Genomic DNA, 22,514 nt, shown 5'->3' with positions numbered 1-22,514 from the left:
CTAACTTGTTTTTTCTTTCGAGGACTCCCCTGAGAGTGATTAGGAAGCTGCAGTAATTGTCAAATGACAAAGGAATTCTAGTGGCATCTCCGGTAACGCAGATCCCCAGGGAGGATCACATAACATATCTCTATGGGGAAGAAAAAATAAAAAATAAGCAATTTTGAAGATGAGATGAAGATGAGAAGCACACCTGTCTGTCTTGTTACCTCCAGTGGTTTCACTCCTTTCTGTGTCCACAGAAGAAAATGGCATATCCCTCAAGTTTAGTGAATATTCACACAAATTAGGGCTTAATTAGAGGCCAGCATTATTTAAACCCAATGCTCTGAGCCCAGGTCACCATGGACCCACCACCCCCAGTCTGACTGGACAGTGAAGGGGGAAGCAGCACAGTGAGGAGGTCATCTGTCAATCTGCTTTCTCCTCCTCCCCCATATGCTTCTTGTCAGCACACAATCGATTGGCTCATTGTGCTGCTTCTTAATCTCACACCCCTATGGAGACAGCAACTGGTATTTATATGACTTGAGATGCAACAATGTGCGTTTTTATCTGCATAGAGGGGATCTTTAGATCAGGTTTTTTGTACAAACGAGTCTAAGCTACTTACAGCCTCAGAGTTGTCAATGAAGGAGTCAGAATCATCATAGCCGTAGCCCATGTCTATGAGATCCTGCAGGCGGTCTTTCCTCTTCTTCTTGTTGCTCTGGAAAGTAAAAAACACACACACGTCAAAATTGATACAATGCACACCGTTTACATTGTCCTGGCTGCCTACAGTTGCTTTACAAAATGGGATTTTTGACTTACCGTAAAATCAGTTTCTCTTTTGTTCATCGACAGACACAGCACTCCATTATTCAGAACCATAGGGTTATACCGACCCCTACAGGAGTAGGACACTACTCTTGTAGGGGGCAGTATAATCCTATGGTTCTGACTAATGGAGTGCTGTGTCTGTCAATGAACGAAAGAGAAATATGTTTTTATATTTAAAATTTGTACTGCCTTAATTTTTATTTAAAGGGCTCATTTATAAAGGTAATATGTAGAATTCGTTTTTTTTCTTTAAAGATTGAACTGGTAAAGGTTTGCGTTACACTTATTCGGCACGTGTTTTAAATGACTGGAGAGAATCTATCCTTGCTCACTGTAAATCAGTGGGTGGTAGACAGTCCAAGGTCGGTGGAGCAGATTACTTCAAGGTCATGTGCACAGACTGAGCAGACTCTGGCAGTGATAAGTGGCTACAATAGGGGATATAATTACAACATTCGAAATTTTCAAATACAACTCAGATGTTTATCTAATGAGAAAGGACGGTCCTCTCTTTCCCCCGGGAGCACTGCACCAAGGACGATGCTACAATAGGATTTCCATGCGTGACTCAATCTTAGCAGTATTTTTCAGCACAAAGACAAAAGAGTGGTAGTGAGTGGTCTTTATACAGAGGAGAGGTCTTACACTGGATTACAGCACAGATCTGGAAGAAATACACAAAGCACACCAAAATTCAAGGAGGAAAACACATGACTTTTATATTTATAGCATATTTGCTTATCCCGGAGATCAGCTTTTAAATAAATGGAAAAAAAAAAAAAAATCACTTGTTTCAAAGTCCTGTAGAAGTACACCCAGATTTGTGTCGTTGCAGGAATTATATCTCCTGTCATGCTCGCGGGCACTTCCGCCACCAAACACGACCTATTCAAATGAATGGGGCTGCGTTGCAACCGACTTGCTACCACACACAATACGGTTGTTGAGCATTTGGGGGGGGGGGGGGCTGGGTTAAAACAGGCAGCGAGAGAAGGTGAAACAATCTCTCAAATGCTCTAAGAGCGATCTAAATGTGAATCACTCTTAACCACTTTCCGCCTGGCCTAGAGCAGAAAGACAGCCAGGCGGTGGTTCAGTTATCCTGACTGGGCGTCATATGACGTCCAGCAGGATAACATGCATGCCGGTGTGCGGAGCATGAAGATCCGTGGTGCTGTGTGTCACTCTGACACTCCGCATCTCCGATTGTAGTAAGGAGCCTCCTTAACACGTGATCAGCTGTGACCAATCACAGCGCAGACTTTTCTCGGTTTGCGCCGTCAGGAAGAGCCGATCGGCAGCTCTCCCTGTCAGAGGGGGGTCTGTGCTCATAATAAGCACATTGATGGGGCTGTGCTGATAATCATATGTGCCACCAACAATGCCAATCAGTGCCCATCAATAACACCTGTCAGTACCTCATCATCAGTGCTGCATATCAGTGCCCATCAATTCTACATATCAGTGCAGCCTCATCAGTGCCCATCAGTGAAGGAGAAAACAAGACTTTATAACAAAGAAAAACTTTTTTCTAAAATTAGTCTTTTTTAGTTTGTTTAGCAAAAAATAAAAACCCCAGGGGTGATCAAATACCACTAAAAGAAAGCTCCATTTGTGGGAAGAAAATGAAAAAAATTTAGTTTGGGTACAGTGTTGACCGAGTAATTGTCATTCAAATTGCAACAGCGCTGAAAGCTGAAAATTGTCCTGGGATGAAAGGGGGGGGGGGGGGGTGCCCTGTATTAAAGTAGTTAAAGTGATATTAGGCAATTTTCTTGTTAACCAATTAAAGACCACCCACTGCATATATACTGCACGAAATCACATACCTGTACGTCGTTTCATGTAATAGTGGGGGTGGACCCGATGTCCGTCGGCCACCCGGGATCGCTTCACAGAGAGGCAGAATGGGGATCTGCCTATGTAAACAAGGCAGATCCCTGTTCTGGCGAGGGACAACATGGAGATCTGCTGTTCCTAGTGATTAGGAACAGTGATCTGTGTTGTTCCTGTCAGTGCTTCCCCCACACAGTAAGAAAGCACCAACAGGGAACACGTGTAACCCTTTGATCATGCCTGATGTTAACCCCTTCCCTGCCAGTGTCATTTATAAAGTGATCAGTGCACTTTAGCACTGATCGTATTGGTGTCACTGGTCCCCAAAAAGTGGTTAGGTTTGGTCAGATTTGTCTGCCGCAATCCCGCTAAAAATCGGCGATCACCACCATTGCTAGTTAAAAAAAAAAAAATAAATTATAAGTCCACAAATCTATCCCATAGTTTGTAGATGCTATAACTGTTGCGCAAACCAATCAATCAATATAAGCTTATTGGGATTTTTTTTTACCAAAAATATGTAGAAGAATACATATTGGCCTAAACTTAAAGAAATTGTTTTTTTACTTTTTTTTTTTTTTGGGATATGTATTATAGCAGAAAGTTAAAAATATTTTTTTTTGAAAATTGTTGGTCTTTTTTTGTTGATAGCGCAAAAATTAAACTCAGATGTGATCAAATACCACCAAAAGAAAGCTCCTTTTGTGGGGGGGAAAGACATCAATTTTATTTGGGTACAGAGTCACATGACCGTGCAAATTGTCAGTTAAAGTAACGTAGTGTCGTATCGGAAAACTAGCCTGGTCACTAAGCAGGTACATCCTTCTGGGGGTGAAGTGGTCAACCACTTGCCAACCGGCTCACGCCGATATATGTCGGCAGAATGGCACAGGTGCGCAAAGCGACATACCCGTATGTCACTCCGTCATCGGTGGCTCTATGTCCGCCGGTGGCCCACAATCATGGCACAGAGGCGGCAGAACAGGGAGATGCCTATGTAAACAACATGACAGGGATCTACTGCTCCCAGTGATCAGGAGCTGTGATCTCTGTCATGTTCTAGTGAGCCGACCCCCCCTACAGTTAGAACATGCTGAGGGAACACAATTAACTTCTTGATCGCTCCTTTGTGTTTAACCCCTTCACCGCCAGCGACACTTACACAGTAACCAGTGCATTTTTATAGCACTGATTGCTGTATAAATGTCAATGATCCCAAAATAGTGTCAAAAAGTGTCCGATCTGTCCGCCGCAATATCGCAGTTACAATAAAAAAAAAAATCCAGCTTGCCGCAATTAGGAATAAAAAAAAAAAAAAAAAAAATTATAATAAAAATGCCATAAATCCCCTATGTCCTCTATGTTTTTACATATGTATTTTCAAGAAGGAAGGAAGGAAGGCAACTATAAAAATTATTAGTTTATTAGCAATTAACATGTAATAAAACATGAAAGTTAAAATATGAGGTCAACACGGGGTATACCCATGAGATGCAAATATTAAAACATGAAGATATACCGCATTTATATAGCAAATATGTCAATCAAGACAAAAATTAATGCGTTTCGACCCGATTCATTGGGGTCTTCTTCAGGGGTTAAATTTGCTGTAAAGAAAACCATCACATTTAGTATGTCGAATGAAAAAAAAAAAAATGCATGATTGTTGCATATACTTTTAACTATATATGTATGGAGTGGACTTCCCAACCAAAGGTTCCCAAAACAAAGACTAACAGACAACTCTGCACGCCAACAAGTCAGAGGGCACCAAGGGCAGAAATGAACCCCACTCCATGCGACTTACAAGGAGTCACACGCTGGGGCCCACTCAAATATCTTTTCATGTTTTAATATTTGCATCTCATGGGTATACCCTGTGTCGAGCTTATATTTTAACTTTCATGTTTTATTACAGCTTAATTGCTAATAAACAAATTAAATAATTGTATTAAAATCTCTTTCTTGAATCTTGTGATATTCACATACTTCGCTGCTAAAAAAAAAAAAAAAAAAAAAACACCTTTGGGGGAACCTTCCCATTATACCTTATCCTGGGTGTGCAGCAATCTTATCTCTCTGTATATGTATCTCCCCTATGCAAGGTTATACTTACCTGCTTTGTGCAATGAGAATGCACAGAATGGTCCCTTACCTGCTCTTTGGCAGTCCCCCGCTGGTGCTGTCCACTCCTCTTTCCTCCATGTGCCTCTTTAGCAAGCTGTGTGCTATGGGGGCACCCATGTGAGCATGCTCCCAATCCAGGATGTGTGCATCCAAAGACACGCAGCACCGGTAAGCCACGTTCCTGCTCCCTTCTCATAGGAGTTTGACTGACAGCAGTAGGAGCCTATCGGGGGAACAGTTAGTGAGGTTTTCTTTTTAACCTTGATGCAGGGAATGCATTAAATTGTTACTAAACTCACAACAGTAAAATCAGTCTGTATATGCAGTAAAGCATGCTGGTTATACTCACTGAAACCTAAGGGGTTAATCCTCTGCATTGTGTAAAAAGGCAGATTTATCCTGTCTACTCTGATCCTCCTTTTTACTGTCCCCAATCCATCTCCTGATAGTACAGTCACTTGGAGTCACTCTGCACATGCTCAGATTGGTGCGTATTGCTAGAGAGTTTTTTTCTCTTTTTTTGAGGGAGGGTGCATGTGATCAGCACAGGGCCAATCAGCGTTGTCCAGACAGAGGGTCGGAGGTCACGAGGCCTTATAGGACAGAGGAGAATGAAAATCCCTCCTATAAGCTTTAATCGGTGCTCAGCCGGGATAGAAATCACAAGACTGCTCTATACTTCTGATGAGAAAAGGGATTTATCAGTTTATATTTACTAAAAAAAAAAAAAGGTATTGCATTTCCATGTACTGTAGAAGACCACATATAGTGAATGCAGGGGCCTGGATTTAGTAACACTTTAGGGAAAAATAACAGTTAAGACTTTAGAACCACTTTAGGGGTAGATTTAGACATGCATCCAAGTCTCCCTCCTCTCTGAAGCACAATCCACATTCGGGTGGTGCTCCAGAGGCTACTGACAGGCAGTGAGGAAGAAATGCAACTATCCCAGTCCGCAGCCTAAAGTGATATTAAAATCTTGTTTTTTTCTGCCTAAATATAACAAACATGTTGCTTTACCTGCTCTGTGCAGTTGGTTTTGCATAGAGCAGCAGCAATCCTCTTCTCAGGTTCCTCTTTGGCGCTCCTGCGCCCCCCCCCCCCCCCCCCACGATGAGTGCCCCCACAGCAAGCAGCTTGCTATGGGTGCACTCGAGCTGCAGCTCCATGTGGCCATTCAGACACAGAGCCCTGGCTAGGCCACGCCCCCTCTCTGTCCTCATTGGCTCACTAAATTTGACAGCAGCTTGAGCCAATGAGGAGAGTCTCTCCTGCAACATTGCTGGATAGAGATGGGCTCAGGCAAGTATGAGGGAGGCTGCTGCACGCAGAATTTTTTTTTTCTATCTTAATGCATAGAAAGCAATAAAGTTAAAAAAAAAAAAACCTTCTGCCTTTACAATCACTTTGAGAAGGCGGTTGGCGCCCCCCAGCCCCAAGTCTAAATGAGGCCTAAGAGAGCAAAGCAAGTGTAAATGAGGCCTGCAATTACAGGTGTGATGCGAGAGGCAAGTAGAGATACAGATGTAAAATAGTAAACTCAATACGTCTGGAACAGAGTGGAAACCGTATGGAACACCAAAATCTGCACACGTGGGTACAGATAGGGTTTCACTGAGAGGAGGTGAGCCGAGACAAAAGCACATCTCACTTGTATCAATATACTAGTCAACGTCTGGAAAGTAAGCCTGCTGAAAGCTAGTTGTAGCCGGACATAGGGAGGAATACATGCTGCCATGTGTGCTGGAAATGAAGGGCAAAGCACAGTTATAAAGCACAAAGCAATGTGTTGGAGGAGACTAGTAGAAAAACAGTGGTATAGCTGCATTAAGGCTATACCAACATTTTATAAATCACCCACAGTGATGTGTCTATTGAGTGGAGAACCGGGCCAATAAAGACTTATGATCTTGAATTGTATTTGTCTTACTTCCTTCAAAGTGCTGTGCAAACTGTTGGCCCCATATATATCCTCGAAAACAACAACAACATTGATCTGGGAAGATTCTCTGCAGGTTGCAATAGCTGTACGGGAAATGAATTATTACAAATTACATTTAATTGATTGGCTAGTCTCTAAAGACTGGATGTCAGGAGACATAAGCCAGTAAAAAAGCCGACATTTCGCCAGTGTGTATGGCACCCTGTCTGACCAATGCCAGCTGCTTGTGCTTGGCCTGGCTTCTGTCGGACATGCATTTTGGAAAACCAGCAGCCGACCGACTCCCGATCAGTGCTCTCAGCCAATGGCAGAGACCACTGATCGGAGTGTTCTGGTGGGGGAGATCGCTGTCCCTTTACGATTACATAACAGCTCAGTGGGGGAAATCTCTGTACTAACTTGGGATATTTAGGACAGCGGCTCCGATAAGAGCTGTCACTTTTTCCATTCAACCGGCCGGGTTGAATGAAAGAAAATATAACTCCTATAACTCCTGGCTTAACATGGGTTGAGGGTATGGACTGGCTGTGTGATTTAATTTTTCTTTCAGTCATCTACTAAAAAAGGATAAATAAATCTGTATAATTCCCGATAAGGCTGCCTAGTCCGATTCTAATTCTTTAATGCAGTTTTGTTTAATATTGTATATTGTAACACTGACACTTACATATTTCTCTTCAAATTTCCTAGCTAAGCTTTCCACCTCCTTCCTCTCCGCTTCCTCGTCATCAAATGGATTGAAATGTTTCTTCTGAAGAAGGAAAACAAGAGAAAACATAATGAATGATAGTATAACCAGTCTTATATAAACTTAGGCTTCAAAATAAAAATTATATATATATATATATATATATATATATATATATATATATATATATATATATATATATATATATATATATATATATTTTTTTTTTTTACGAATATGAAAGAGGAGCTCCAGTTTTTATTAAAATTAAAAAGGCAGAAGCTCCAAATATTGCAGCTGCTGACGTCACAACAGACACTCACTAGCTCAGGAGTCCAGCGCTGTCATCACCCTGACCGGTTCTTTGCATCCCTGACACCGCCATCTTGAGTCCAGGTGCAAGCCCCACCATCCAAGTGGACATAGGGCTGCACATATTAGAGGGCCGCTCGCCAGGGTTCAGGCACTGCCTCGCTTGGCTCTTTTTATTCTAACTCTATGTCCACTTGGATGGTGGAGCTTGAACCTGGACTCAGGCACCATTCATTTTTGGATATATTCGGAATCTGCTTGTCCTGTGTACTGTGCATGCGCAGTACACAGCAGACCCTATTTGACGTGACACTGGCTCTGACCTCCTGCACCCCATTGCTCCCACTGTCAGATTGGTCCTGCAGCTTCCTGTGATGTGCGACATGTCCCAGGAAATTGCAGAAGGGCCAAGCTTAAAGTGGGAGTAAACGCCCATGAATCATTTTTACCTATAGGTACTGTTAAATGGTGCACGTTTAGGAGATATTTACTGTAGATTCAGCTGGTGACCTCACCAGTGCATGCGCGCTGAAGGAACGGCCACCCAGGCCGCTCCTTCAGAGTCCTGTGCCATAAAGCTGCTCTTGCAGGCATACTCTGGAGTGACATCATCGCGGCTACGGCCACTCACACAGCTGGAGTCCATGAACCCAGAAGAAAGACCGAGTGAAGATGGAAGCACCTTCAACGGTGACAGCGTGTTGCTGGAGGGCTTTGTTCTAAGGTAAGGTGCGATGCAAACTAGCACATTAGGACACTGCCTTGCAGGTTGCAAAAAAATAAAAATAAAAAAAATACACAGCGGTGTAACATGTCAGGTCAGGGCAGAATGATATTATAATATAGTGCGCACACATTAAAAAAACGTTGATAAACGTTTGCTTAAAAAACCATCATCGATAAACCGATCGCGTTGAATATTCTCATTGTGCACATTCCTGGAGATGGTCCAAAAGTAAATGGGTGCTGTAGCAACTGCCAACTAGTGTCAACGCAAGTCAAAGTATATATAATCGCCATTACGCCAAGGATCTCCAGAATGAGGGTGTCCTTATTACATGGATGGATGCACTGGATGTTTTTGAAGCAAAATCTGTAGCTGACTTTATCGACACCGTGTCATTTCTCAGATCTAGCCGCTTACCTCAGCAATAGAAATCTGTCCATTGATATCACCGTTTCCCGTGGATATACTAGGGAGTCTGCTCCCAGACTCATCTGGCCAAAAATAGGGTGATTGAATCAGCCTTTTCTACCCATCCTCATATGGGATCACTAATGGCTTCCAGGACAGCTCTCTTTGGCTGGCTTTAGATCTGCCTGATGGGGACAGACATCACGTTCATCTTACAAACGCACTGGTGGAAGATTTCAGTGCCTCAGTTTTGGTATATTTCTTCTTCAATCAAATACAGTGAACTTAACCTCCTTCTAAGAGAACCTCTGAAGAAGCTGAAAAGCGAAATGCGTCAGTTATAGCTTGCTTCTGTACTGGCATTGGTGCCCATAGCTGCATCTATGCTATAATATAGAGATATTATTCTATCTTGATAGGGGATGCACTTTAATACCTACACATACTGTTTGTTTGGAAATATTTGCGGTCATGTCTATTTTTGCATTATACAATTTTAGGATAAAATTCATAAATTTTACATCACTTTGTCGGTAATATTCCATGAGGGGTTTTTGGCACGTTAAAAGTCCCATTAGCCAACCAATTTTTGTTCGATCTCCAAAATAACGTTCAAACATCTATTAAAGGGATGTTAGACACCGCTGAGGTGGAGGATTATACTCAAATGGTCAAAGGTTATTTGACCGTTAACCAATGCTGCGAGGCACAATATCTTTTTCATTTTGTAAGTTGTTCTTACATGTACCCACTAAAAAATTCTAAGAATTAAAGAATTTAAAGAATTAAAAAGAATTTGACCACTACATTTTGTTAAAATGGGCCCCAGGGAACTATTAAACCAACCGTCATCCATCCAAGTGCTTTTTATGATCCACTCCTGGACCCAGCCCTTGCCGGTTATCACCGAACTATACAAACAGACTGTACATTGTTAGTCTTCTTTTGATCGGTCTGCCGATCCCCTGCTGAGCAGACTGGGCGGATGACAGGTCCATGTCCGCTCAGTTTATACAGTGCAAACACAGACCGAGCCCACCCAGCTCTATGGGTGCCTGGGTGTAAACGGACCGGCTGTCCTTTTACACTTGACCAAGTCCGAAGCGGACCAGAACTAACCAATCAGGTCTGTCTGAAAAATTGACAGGCAGACCTGACCAGATTACTCTTGCGAGAGGGGCCTTTATGACAAAAGAGACGATTAGGATCTCTTCTGGCCTAAAAACCCTGCCTATCAGCAAGCTTTACAAAACTGAGCTTAAAGTGGAACTTAGTCAGAAAATTAAGTCCAGCTATCGCTTCAGGCTGGCCCCTTTTGCAGGTATAGTTATGTAAAACATAAAAAATAAGTGTCTATACTGTGTGCAATCCAGTAATGCACTGTCTCACCCCGCTCTGCACATGCTCAGTCGCTCTCCATTTTCAGGCACTGCCAAGTTTGTAGAGGCCGATCTGCTGACAGCCTTAAAGCGGAACTAAACCCCCCTTATCCTTTACAGCCAAGGAAACTGTTTCTGTTTGATCTGCAACTGCCGTGGTGCTGCACATGTGATCAGTTATGACACCAGCCATTTGATGGTTTGACAGTTTGGTTGAGGACACAAGCAGTAATGTGAAAAGAACGCTGGGGTGAGATGCCACCATGTTAGTGGGATAACCCCCCAGAGTACCCCCATTAAAAACACTACTAATAAAAGGTTGACAACGTTGTCGCACAAATGCGCCAAACCCCGGCCCCACGCGCATACATGCGTAACCAGCTGGGAATGACTGGAGCTGTTGTAGTGATTTAAACAATAAGGTAGTCCACACAGAGCATATCTGATTCAGGACTGTTACAATAATTGTGTAGAAAAATTTAAATGAACAGCTGTATTGATCACTCATTGATCATATGGTACTATATTCAGCAACCAATGATATTGACTGCATAGATCAGCGTATAGCTGAATAATGAACGTTGGCAGTGCCATCCCCACTCTGCGCTCCAAAAGGCACGCGCAGCTTTGAGTCGCTCTGCTTGCATGAACTGACTGGATGAGTTCAAGGTACGTTCACTGATGGGCCCCATGACCTGACGTACCAATGGCTGTCTCTCTAGTTGCTGCTTTTCACTGAGCCGACGCAACCAACATGAGGATATACTTAGGATTTGCCTATAGCTGAACTGCAGTGCCCATGAAGAAATACATCATCCCCATTACAATTTAATAAGCGTGGTGTGGCATTATCTTTCTATCTCGTTTTTGAACTGTTTGTCAGGCAAGCCCTCAGTGATACGATATACCATCTCCATGCTGGACTGTTAAAGCTACCAAGGCACATACAGCTATTAAATACTGACTGCCATTGTCTACACAAGATCGGATTCTACTACCCCAAAAATATTGAGGGTTCTAGCTCTCTGGGCATAGCGCAATTTTCGGTATATTCATACTTCAGCTATACGCTGATCTATGCAGTCAATGTCAATGGTTCCTGAATATAGTACCATGTTATCATGAATGATCAATACAGCTGTTCATTTGAATATTTGTACACAATTATTGCAACAGTCCTGAATCGGATGTGCTGTGTGGACTACCATATTGTAGAGATGCACGATTCTGGGCAAAATGAGAATCACAATTTTTTTTACTTAGAATAAAAAGATCATGGATTCTCTCACGATTCTTGTGGCAAAAAAACTCACATTATACAAAAAAGATTGGGTTAACTTTACTGGTTAGTTTTTTTAATTCATTAAAGTGAAATTGTTTCCCAAAAAATTGCATTTGAATGACTGCTGCGCAAATACAGTGCAACATAAAATATTGCAGTGACCACCATTTTATTCTCTAGGGTCTCCACAAAAAAAAAAAAAAAAAAAATGTATATTATATATATATATATATATATATATATATATATATATATATATATATATATATATATATATATATATATATATATATATATATATATATATAATTTTAACTTGAAACCAACAAATGGCAGAAAAAGGTTTAGTGTTTAAACTTCCCTTATTTACACATCAAAGTGTATTCCTTTGATCTAAAGGACACATTGTTACAATGTTTATACTTAAGTTCCACTGTTAAGAATGTGATTCTTGGCAGACTGCCCAGTGTTTTTTTTTCCCCCTTTCTTTTGACATCTGTCGGCTTCAGCAGAGAGAACTCTCTGCATAGAAAGAATCGGGAAATACTTTGGCAATATCGCAAAGGGGAGAAAAATCACGATAATGATTCTTAACGATTAATTGTGCAGTTCTACCTTACTGTTTAAATCACTCCAACAGCTCCAGTCATTCCCAGTTGGTCACGCGTGCGTGTGTGTGTGTGTGGGGCCTGGTGTTTGGCGCCTTAGTGTGACAACGTTGTCAACATTTTATTAGTAGAGAGTGTTTTTAATAGGGAACTCTGGGGTGTTATCCCACTAGCATGGTGGGATCTCTTTTCACATTACTGTATTGGTTAATAAAGGTTGCTTTTCTACATTCATAAAAATAATTTTTTTGATACCGTGGTTGAGCCCTGTAATCGGTACACTTTGGGAGACATCTTGGTTCTTGTTTTTGCAGTTAACACTAGGGGGTGATCAAGGGATTAAATGTGTTCCCTTGTGTGTTCTAACTGTGTGGGAATGGGCTCACTGGGAACAGCAGATCTGCTTGTTGTCCCGTCAGAACGGGGGATCCACCTTATTTCTTTACACAGGCAGATCCAGTTCTGCCTCTGTACAGCGATTGTGGGTGCCCACAGTATCTATTGCATGAAATGACGTACATGTACGTAGTTTCACGCAATAGAGCCGTCTTGCGGCAGCATAGTGTCGCACAAAAGTGAGTACACCCCTCACATTATTGTAAATATTTTATTACATCTTTTCATGCGACGATACTGAAAAAGTCACGGAGTTGGTGGATGTTAGAGACCTTGCACTCCTCTATCTTTCGTTTGAGGATGCCCCACAGATGCTCAATAGGGTTTAGGTCTGGAGACCTGCTTGGCCAGTCCATCACCTTTACCCTCAGCTCCTTTAGCAAGGCAGTGGTCATCTTGGAGGTGTGTTTGGGGTTGTTACTTTGGAATACTGCCCTGCGGCCCAGTCTTCAAAAGGGAGGAGATCATGCTCTGCTTCAGTATGTCACAGTACATGTTGGCATTCATGGTTCCCTCAATGAACTGTAGGTCCCCAGTGCCGGTGTCTTGTCAAATAACGTCCTCCATCCGATAGTGTCCGCTGCGTACTGCGCATGCGCAGTACACAGCAACACAGATTCCGAAAATTGCCGAGGATGAACGGCGCCTGCGCCGTGAGTCCAGGTTCTATCCCTACTATCTAAGTGGACATAGAGTAGGAATAAAAAAAAAGAGCCGAGCGCAGCAAGGCCGAGCCCGAAGTGTAGCGAGCCCACGAGGGGCCCTCTAATATTCACAACCCTATGTCCGCTTGGATGGTGGGGCTACCACCTCCATTCATGGCGCAGGCGCCGTTCAGCTTCGGAGATTTTCCGAAGCTTCGTCTGCTCCGTACTGCGCATGACACTATTTGATGGCCGGACACTATACGGCAGAACACCGGCAGCACTCATGCAGCCCCAGACCATGACATTCCCACCACCATGCTTGACTGTAGGCAAAACACACTTGACTTTGTACTCATCTGGTTGCCGCCACACACGCTTGACACCATCTGAAACAAATGCATTTATCTAGGTCTCATCAGACCACAGAACAATGTTCCAGTAATCCATGTGCTTAGTCTGCTTGTCTTCAGCAAACTGTTAGCGGTCTTTCTTGTGCATCATCTTTAGACAAGGCTTCCTTCGGGGACGACAGCCATGCAGACCAATTTGATGCAGTGTATGGCATATAGTCTGAGCACTGACAGGCTGCCCCCCCCCACCACCCCTTCAACCTCTGCAGCAATGCTGGCAGCACTCATACGTCTATTTCCCAGAGACAACGTCTGGATATGATGCTGAACACGGGCACTTCACTCCTTTGGTCGACCATGGTGGGGCCTGTTCTGAGTGGAACCTGTCCTGTTAAACCGCTGTATGGTCTTGGCCACCCTGCTGCACCTCAGTTTCAGGGTCTTGACAATCTTCTTATAGCCTAGGCCATCTTTATGTAGAGCAACAATTCTTTTTTTCAGATCCTCAGAGAGTTCTTTGACATGAGGTGCCATGTTGAACTTCCAGTGACCAGTATGAGAGAGTGAGAGTGATAATACCAAATGTAACACACCTGCTCCCCATTCACACCCGAGGCCTTGTAACACTAACAAGTCACATGACACCAGGGGGGGTGATGGCTAATTGCACCCAATTTGGACATTTTCACTTAGCGGTGTACTCACTTTTGTTGCCAGCGGTTTAGACATTAAATGGCTGTGTGTTGAGTTATTTTGAAGGGACCGCAAATTTACAATTTATACAAGCTGTACACTCACTACTTTACATTGTAGAAAAGTGTCATTTCTTCAGTGTTGTCACATGAAAAGATAGAATAAACTATTTACAAAAATGTGAGGGGTGTGCTCACTTTTGTGAGATACTGTATGTACAGCAGGCGGTCTTAAAGTGATCATATCACAGGGGGCAATTTACCCATTTAATGCACCCACCAACATCAAGCTGAAACAGCCTGACTGCTCTGCCCACTTACATTCTCTCCAGAAGGGTTCTTCTTGCTGTTCCCCTGCCGATTCCTCACCAATTCTGGGTAGAAGAACTCCGGGCATTTCTTCTGATCCGGCTCAAACAGAGACAGTGCAATGCGGACTGTGGCTGCCACGGGCGCCTCTGGCTCCTGGTTGTCCGGGCGCGGTCTCTTCGGCGCCGAGGAGTGGAAAGGGGATGAAGAAGGAATGCTGGACAGCTGCACCCTTCGTGGCTCCGCCATGATTAAACAAAAATAAATAAACAATTGGGGGGGGGGATCAACCTGCAACAGACATGGAAAGTCTCCGGCTGGGAGAAGAAGACCTCGGCTGAACAACTTCTTATATAGCAGATGCCTTTCTATCCTGTGACTTCAATTGGGAAGAGGTGAGGGGTGATGGTTTCCATCTGTGGCTCATTTCTGCCTATAAATTCTGTTAAAACAAAAGGATTTAAAAAAAAAAAAAAAACACAATTAACACGAGAATATTTAAATTAGGGTATATTTTCCACCTTTTTGTTTCGATTGGTGGCAGTAATCATAAAATATATTAAACAATATATCATAAAACTATATAAAACGGTTGGTCACGAGATATACTAAGAGAAGAACGAAGCAAAGCCAACATCCACGGAGATTAAAGCCCATCCTCAGGCCCCCCCCCCCTCCATTGAAGCACCCCCAACTTCCTCATTTTTTTATTTTTTGCACATATAACGCTTTTTTCTTCCTCCCTTTGGTTATGTGACATCACAGGTTTTCTTTTTTTTGTCTGCTGGTGGGCAGTTCCACAAAGTGAGGAGGTGCCGGTCCTGGCTGTATTCTCCTGCTGGGTGACCTGATGGGGCATCTCCATGGAGGGCCGGGTCCTTGACACCCAGGGCTCACAGGGGGTGCACTGAACGATGCTGGATCGTAGAGCAACAAGTCTGCGGGGGAACCACTTTTTTTTTAAACTCATACAAGGACCTGTAAAAACTGGACACCAGGGAAAGGGAGGGTGGCAGACACCAGAATAATCAGGATGTTTGGAACATTGACCTCTGGCAATTTGGGGTCCGAAAAATTCTGGTGAGTCTCCAACAGCACAGGGTGGCGACGGTGGCAGTTTATCACTTCAAAGAGTCGGACTTAGCTTGCTGCACTTTGGATTATAGTGCTCAAATGATTTGTCACATGCAAATCTGACCTCTGGGGGTAAAAAGAAAAAACAGGGTCCAATTTTTCGGTGAGCAGCTTAAAGCAAATATTCACCCATGAATTGAAAATGCCCCCCATCTACCCCTCCCCCACACGCTGTATAGCCAGTTTTATTTTTTTGTTAAGACTCCGTTCACAATGAGGCACTTTTGCACTAATAATAGAACCTAAATGGATGCTTTCACACTGGGACGGTGCGCTTGCGGGGAGCTGAAAAAAGTCTTGCAAGCAGCATCTTTAGGGCATGTTTGGAGCGCTTAAAAAAAACTCCTTAAAAACGCCCCCGTCCATTGAAATGAATGGGAAGTGCTTCAAAATGTTCTTTGAAGGGCATGTGACCTTAGAAAAAAAAAAAGCATGTCACAAAAAACGGCCCATGATCTATGTGCAATTATTGAACGCCTCAGTGTGAAAAGGGTCTTAGAAAAAAAGGTTTGGTCCCCCGGAGAGGAAAGGTGTTGGGTGGACGGAGATCCCCTGTAAAGCGTTAGTTCACCCTTACATTCTATAAAAGGTGTACTAACACCGTACACCCTCCACAGTCCCTGCTGTGATGCTGTGCTGTCAGTGCCCACCATCCAGGTATTTGAAATCTAAGGAGTATCATGTCCTTGCTATAGATGTAGACAATTTGCATAACCCCCAAAACCTGCCTGAAAAACCCCCAGAGATGGCATTGCTGCCTTGTTGCTAGGACGTTGCTAAGACAATCCCAGCTGTTACTGCTGACCTCCACCATCACAGGAGAGGGCTCTCAGCCCCGGGTCACACTGATGCGGTGCGGGGATTTGCAGCGGTTGCTGAGCACTTCCCTCACCGCATCATAAATTGCACTCCGTTCATGCGAACTGCTGGGGGTGTTAACGACGCCCCAAAAAAGGTTTGCACAAGGCAGTGTGATTGGCAGAATTGGAAGGTGTAGGTGTGAACACGCATGTGATCCGATTCCAGTGCGGCAAAAAAACATGCACTTTTTTTGTGCGGATGCGGTGTGATTTGAGCTCTACAAAATGAATGGGCTCAAATTGCACTGGAGAGAGAACTGCATGCAATATGAATGAGATTCCTGTCCGAATCACATGCGGCCTCCCTGCATCTCACCAGTGTGAACCCAGGCTCAGATCCACTACCCCCCCCCCCCCACATGTGTGGTCCACCACCTCCTCCATCACAGCCTGGCTGAGATCAGAGCTACAAGAGGGGGGAGGGGCAGGTTTGGGGGCATGCTAGAGGGATTGAAACGGCTAGGAGTGTCTTAGTAACATCCTAGCAACGAGGCAGGACACAGGATGATATCATCTTAGGGCAGGCGTAGGGGAGGTACACAAAGGGCCTGACCCTATAGAAAGGACATTATCCAACGCTGGTCAAAGCCGGACAGTTTATTTTTATCTACAGAAGCCAACTTGTGTCCCCTCAGATCCCATTAGTAACATCTAGGTGTCCCCTCACACCCCAATGGTCACGTCTAGGTGTCCCGATGCACATCCCATCGGCCACGGCTAGGTGTCCCCTCACATCCCATCGGCCACGGCTAGGTGTCCCCTCACATCCCATCGGCCACGGCTAGGTGTCCCCTCACATCCCATCGGCCACGGCTAGGTGTCCCCTCACATCCCATCGGCCACGGCTAGGTGTCCCCTCACATCCCATCGGCCACGGCTAGGTGTCCCCTCACATCCCATCGGCCACGGCTAGGTGTCCCCTCACATCCCATCGGCCACGGCTAGGTGTCCCCTCACATCCCATCGGCCACGGCTAGGTGTCCCCTCACATCCCATCGGCCACGGCTAGGTGTCCCCTCACATCCCATCGGCCACGGCTAGGTGTCCCCTCACATCCCATCGGCCACGGCTAGGTGTCCCCTCACATCCCATCGGCCACGGCTAGGTGTCCCCTCACATCCCATCGGCCACGGCTAGGTGTCCCCTCACATCCCATCGGCCACGGCCAGGTGTCCCCTCACATCCCATCGGCCACGGCCAGGTGTCCCCTCACATCCCATCGGCCACGGCCAGGTGTCCCCTCACATCCCATCGGCCACGGCCAGGTGTCCCCTCACATCCCATCGGCGACAGCTAGGTGTCCCCTCACATCCCATCGGCGACAGCTAGGTGTCCCCTCACATCCCATCGGCGACAGCTAGGTGTCCCCTCACATCCCATCGGCGACAGCTAGGTGTCCCCTCACATCCCATCGGCGACAGCTAGGTGTCCCCTCACATCCCATCGGCGACAGCTAGGTGTCCCCTCACATCCCATCGGCGACAGCTAGGTGTCCCCTCACATCCCATCGGCGACAGCTAGGTGTCCCCTCACATCCCATCGGCGACAGCTAGGTGTCCCCTCACATCCCATCGGCGACAGCTAGGTGTCCCCTCACATCCCATCGGCGACAGCTAGGTGTCCCCTCACATCCCATCGGCGACAGCTAGGTGTCCCCTCACATCCCATCGGCGACAGCTAGGTGTCCCCTCACATCCCATCGGCGACAGCTAGGTGTCCCCTCACATCCCATCGGCGACAGCTAGGTGTCCCCTCACATCCCATCGGCGACAGCTAGGTGTCCCCTCACATCCCATCGGCGACAGCTAGGTGTCCCCTCACATCCCATCGGCGACAGCTAGGTGTCCCCTCACATCCCATCGGCGACAGCTAGGTGTCCCCTCACATCCCATCGGCGACAGCTAGGTGTCCCCTCACATCCCATCGGCGACAGCTAGGTGTCCCCTCACATCCCATCGGCGACAGCTAGGTGTCCCCTCACATCCCATCGGCGACAGCTAGGTGTCCCCTCACATCCCATCGGCGACAGCTAGGTGTCCCCTCACATCCCATCGGCGACAGCTAGGTGTCCCCTCACATCCCATCGGCGACAGCTAGGTGTCCCCTCACATCCCATCGGCGACAGCTAGGTGTCCCCTCACATCCCATCGGCGACAGCTAGGTGTCCCCTCACATCCCATCGGCGACATCTAGGTGTCCCCTCACATCCCATCGGCGACAGCTAGGTGTCCCCTCACATCCCATCGGCGACAGCTAGGTGTCCCCTCACATCCCATCGGCGACAGCTAGGTGTCCCCTCACATCCCATCGGCGACAGCTAGGTGTCCCCTCACATCCCATCGGCGACAGCTAGGTGTCCCCTCACATCCCATCGGCGACAGCTAGGTGTCCCCTCACATCCCATCGGCGACAGCTAGGTGTCCCCTCACATCCCATCGGCGACAGCTAGGTGTCCCCTCACATCCCATTGGCGACAGCTAGGTGTCCCCTCACATCCCATTGGCGACAGCTAGGTGTCCCCCCACATCCCATTGGCGACAGCTAGGTGTCCCCTCACATCCCATTGGCCACATCCGATTGGTCACATCTAGGTGTCCCCTCACATCCCATTGGTCACGTCTAGGTGTCCCCTCACATCCCATTGGTCACATTTTCTATATTACTATTTTCAGACCCGGAACCCCCTTGGATTTGGCACAATATAATCTAGTCGCTCCCCATATAAGTGGAGCGGTGGGCCGCAGTGATCAGACACACGATGAAGGCCTCTACATGGCATATTAAGGGGGCACTCTACAAACAGGCATTTTATATCTAATAAGGAAGACAAAGCTGTCTGATAGGACATTTATAATCAAAAGGAGGCATGGTGCAGCACAGACAGTTCTCACAGGAAGGTGATTGGTGTTGGCTGAGATACAGAACACACAGCCAATCTGGATAAAAGGTAACAAACGGTTGCTATGGGTTACCACATCCCGCCTTCACAGACTCCACGCGCGGCTCCTCAGCCCTCATTTAGAGAAGCCCCGGGTCGCTCCATTACGGGGGAGAGGGATTAGTCCACTAGAAGCTAGATAAGGGGGGGAGCTACCCTAACCGGAAGTTCTCCCGGATACTGCCTGTAGCCGGGCACAAGACAACCCCCCGGCCCGCTCACCTCAGCCCTCCTCGCTCCGCATTCCCCCGGTCACAGGACAGAAAAGGCGCCGAGAGAGAAACGTCAGAGAAGCCGAAGGGTCACGTGGTACCGGAGCAGCCTCAGAGCTCCCCTCCGGGGTCACGTGACATCCCTCCTTCCTTCCCAGAGACGGGGACGACAACAATAACAAGCGCTGACAGCGACCCACGTGACCGAGCCGACCAATCCGCTACCCGCGAGGGCTCGGGCGCGCGCCTTCACCCCACTACCGCTGGGCGGGGCCTGCGTCTTGCTCGCCTCCTTGCTTTTACTTATTGGTGGAATAAAGTCCCGGGGAAGGCGAAGCTCATTGGCTGGAGGCCGGTCACGTGGGGGCTGTCGGCGCTAGGGGGTGCGCGCACGGAAGGCGGGTGGGGGGTGTTTCCTGTTCCCGGCATCCTTCGCGCAGTCCAGTCCTCTCTCTTCCTATCCCCCGCCTCCTCCCCGCTCTGCTTGTGTCGGTTAAGATGGCGACAGTGAGTCTACGCCAAGGAGACCTGGTGTGGTGAGTGACGGAGGAGGAATCGGCTCTGAAACGGGGGCCACGGGGGGAGGTGTGTGCTGGGCTGAGGAGAGACCCGGGCATGGCTGACACCTGGAACTGACCATGGGGTGTCTGGAGGGATCCAATATGAGGGAAGATGGAGTCTGGGGGGGTTGGAGAGAGCCAATATTAGGGATCAGGATACAGGGTGTCTGGAGGGATCCAGTATTGGGGATCAGCGGAGGATGGGGTCTGGGGGGATCCAGTATTGGGGATCAGTGGAGGATGGGGTCTGGGGGGGATCAGCGGAGGATGGGCTCTGGGGGGATCCAGTATTGGGGATCAGCGGAGGATGGGGTCTGGGGGGATCCAGTATTGGGGATCAGTGGAGGATGGGGTCTGGGGGGGATCAGCGGAGGATGGGGTCTGGGGGGATCCAGTATTGGGGATCAGCGGAGGATGGGGTCTGGGGGGATCCAGTATTGGGGATCAGTGGAGGATGGGGTCTGGGGGGGATCAGCGGAGGATGGGGTCTGGGGGGATCCAGTATTGGGGATCAGTGGAGGATGGGGTCTGGGGGGGGATCAGCGGAGGATGGGGTCTGAGGGGATCCAGTATTGGGGATCAGCGGAGGATGGGGTCTGGGGGGATCCAGTATTGGGGATCAGCGGAGGATGGGGTCTGGGGGGATACAATATTGGGGATCAGCGGAGGATGGGGTCTGGTGGGTTGTAGTGAGCAGGTGAGGATGGTTCGGGGTTTTGTCTGAGTGAACATGTATTGGAAATTTTGGAAGGATGGTGTCTGGTGGGTTGGAGGGATCCAGTGGTGGGGAGCATTATGTCTGGTACTGGGGATCAGTGGAGCATGGGGGTCTGTTGCGTTAGAGGGATCAGAGGAGGATTGTGATTGGTGGGTTGGAGGGATCCAGTGGTGGAGATCAGGGGAGTGTGGTAGGTTGGGGAGGCGCCCTAATTGAGGATCGGGAGAGGATGGCGACTGGTGTGTTTGGAGGAGGGATCTGGTATTGGGGGATCAGCGGAGCATGGGGGTCTGGTGGGATCCAGTAGTGGGTAATAAGGGATAAATGGTATTGGGAGGGGGGGGGTCAGGAAAGCATAGTGTCTGGGGTGTTCAAATGATCTGATATTGGGGATCATGGGGTCTGGTGGGTTGGAGGGATCCAGTATTGGGGATTAGAAGAGCTTTGGATGGATCAGGGTAGGATTGTGTCAAGAGGGTTGGAGGGATCTTCTATTGGGCATCGTGGGAGAGGAGTGGCGGTTGGAGGGATCAGGAAAGGCTAGTGTGTCGGAGGGATCTAGTGTTGGACATCAGAGGAGCATGGTGACTGGTGGGTTGGAAGGATCCATTGGGGGGAGTCATGGGAGGATTGTGTTTGGATTGGAGGGATCTGATATTGGGATCAGGGGAAGATGGGATCTGGTATTGGGGGTCAGGGAAAGCTGGTGTTTGATGGGACCAGGCGAGGATGGTTTTGGGTTGTTATGGTGCTCTTGTATTGGAAATTTTGAGAGGATGGTGTCTGTTGAGTTAGAGGGAACTGATATTGGTCATCAGGGGTGGGGTGGTGGGAAGCATGGTGACTGGTAGGTGAGGGTGATGACTGGTGTGTTGGAGGGATCTAATGGGGAGAATTGTGTCTGTGGGTTGGATGGATCAGGATAGGATTGTGGATTGTGGAGATCTGGTATTGGGCATCAGGGTAGTGTGTAATCCTGGTGTTAGGAATTGGAAGAGGAGTGTGTTTGGAGGGATCCGATAAGGGAGATCTGGTGGGTGGGCAGGATCAGCTATTGGGGATCAGGGGAGAATGGTATCTGGAAGGTTCCAAGGATCTGGCCTCGGGAGTGGAGGAAGGATGACATGTGGTGGCTTGGAGGGATCTGGGGAGGTTGGTTTTGGGTTGTTGGAGTGGTGTGGGATTTTTATTTTTTTATTGGAAATTTCAGGGGAGGTTGTCTGTAGGGTTGGTGGAACGATCTGGCAATGGGGTTCAGCAGTGGTATGCATCTGGTGGGTTGAATGGGTTATGGTTTATAGGCTTAGGGTAGGTTCAGGGGCAAGGTAAGGGGCTTTCAGGTGATCTGGAACTGGCGATCTTGTAAGGAGCTTATTCAGCATCGGGGCATTTCTTGGGTTGGGTAGGATCATTTTGAGGTCATTTGTGGAATCTTCTGCTGATAATGAAAATGACTAAAAGACCGCGTAGGCTTCCTTTTAAAAGAATGAGTCTTTGGAAACGAGAGGGTTTGGTAATGTAGGGAGGAGCGGTTCTTATTTTGTATCCATCGGCATAATGTGTTCAG

The 22,514-nt window shown here is 47.0% G+C and overlaps 2 protein-coding genes across 8 annotated transcripts in view; one reads left to right on the top strand and one right to left on the bottom strand.

Moving 5' to 3' along the window:
* Positions 1-19,887, bottom strand: part of UBN1 (ubinuclein 1) — a 60,461-nt gene extending 40,574 nt beyond the window's left edge. The window contains exons 1-4 of one of the 3 annotated variants that reach the window (XM_077449451.1): positions 19,680-19,887; positions 14,538-14,967; positions 7,395-7,478; positions 614-709 (exon numbers count right to left, since the gene is read on the bottom strand). In XM_077449451.1, the coding sequence (XP_077305577.1) occupies positions 614-709; positions 7,395-7,478; positions 14,538-14,774 (417 nt within the window). In that variant the 5' untranslated portion in view covers positions 14,775-14,967; positions 19,680-19,887. Of the gene's footprint in view, positions 1-613; positions 710-4,813; positions 5,008-7,394; positions 7,479-14,537; positions 14,968-19,679 lie in introns of those variants that run through there. The other 2 variants (XM_077449450.1, XM_077449452.1) reach the window with 2 other exon arrangements.
* A 165-nt stretch (positions 19,888-20,052) lies between these two features.
* Positions 20,053-22,514, top strand: part of GLYR1 (glyoxylate reductase 1 homolog) — a 56,531-nt gene continuing 54,069 nt past the window's right edge. For 3 of the 5 annotated variants that reach the window (XM_077449455.1, XM_077449454.1, XM_077449457.1), the window contains exon 1: positions 20,054-20,205. In XM_077449455.1, coding sequence (XP_077305581.1) covers positions 20,168-20,205 — 38 coding nt within the window. In that variant the 5' untranslated portion in view covers positions 20,054-20,167. Of the gene's footprint in view, positions 20,206-22,514 lie in introns of all 5 variants that reach the window. The other 2 variants (XM_077449456.1, XM_077449453.1) reach the window with 1 other exon arrangement.

Source organism: Lithobates pipiens, unplaced genomic scaffold, assembly GCF_037356315.1.
Source record: "Lithobates pipiens isolate NorthernLeopardFrog02 unplaced genomic scaffold, aLitPip1_a1.2 Scaffold_22, whole genome shotgun sequence".
In the NCBI taxonomy this organism is placed as follows: domain Eukaryota; kingdom Metazoa; phylum Chordata; class Amphibia; order Anura; family Ranidae; genus Lithobates; species Lithobates pipiens.
Note: the sequence above shows the minus strand (reverse complement) of the source record. Positions and strands in the feature narration are given on the sequence as shown.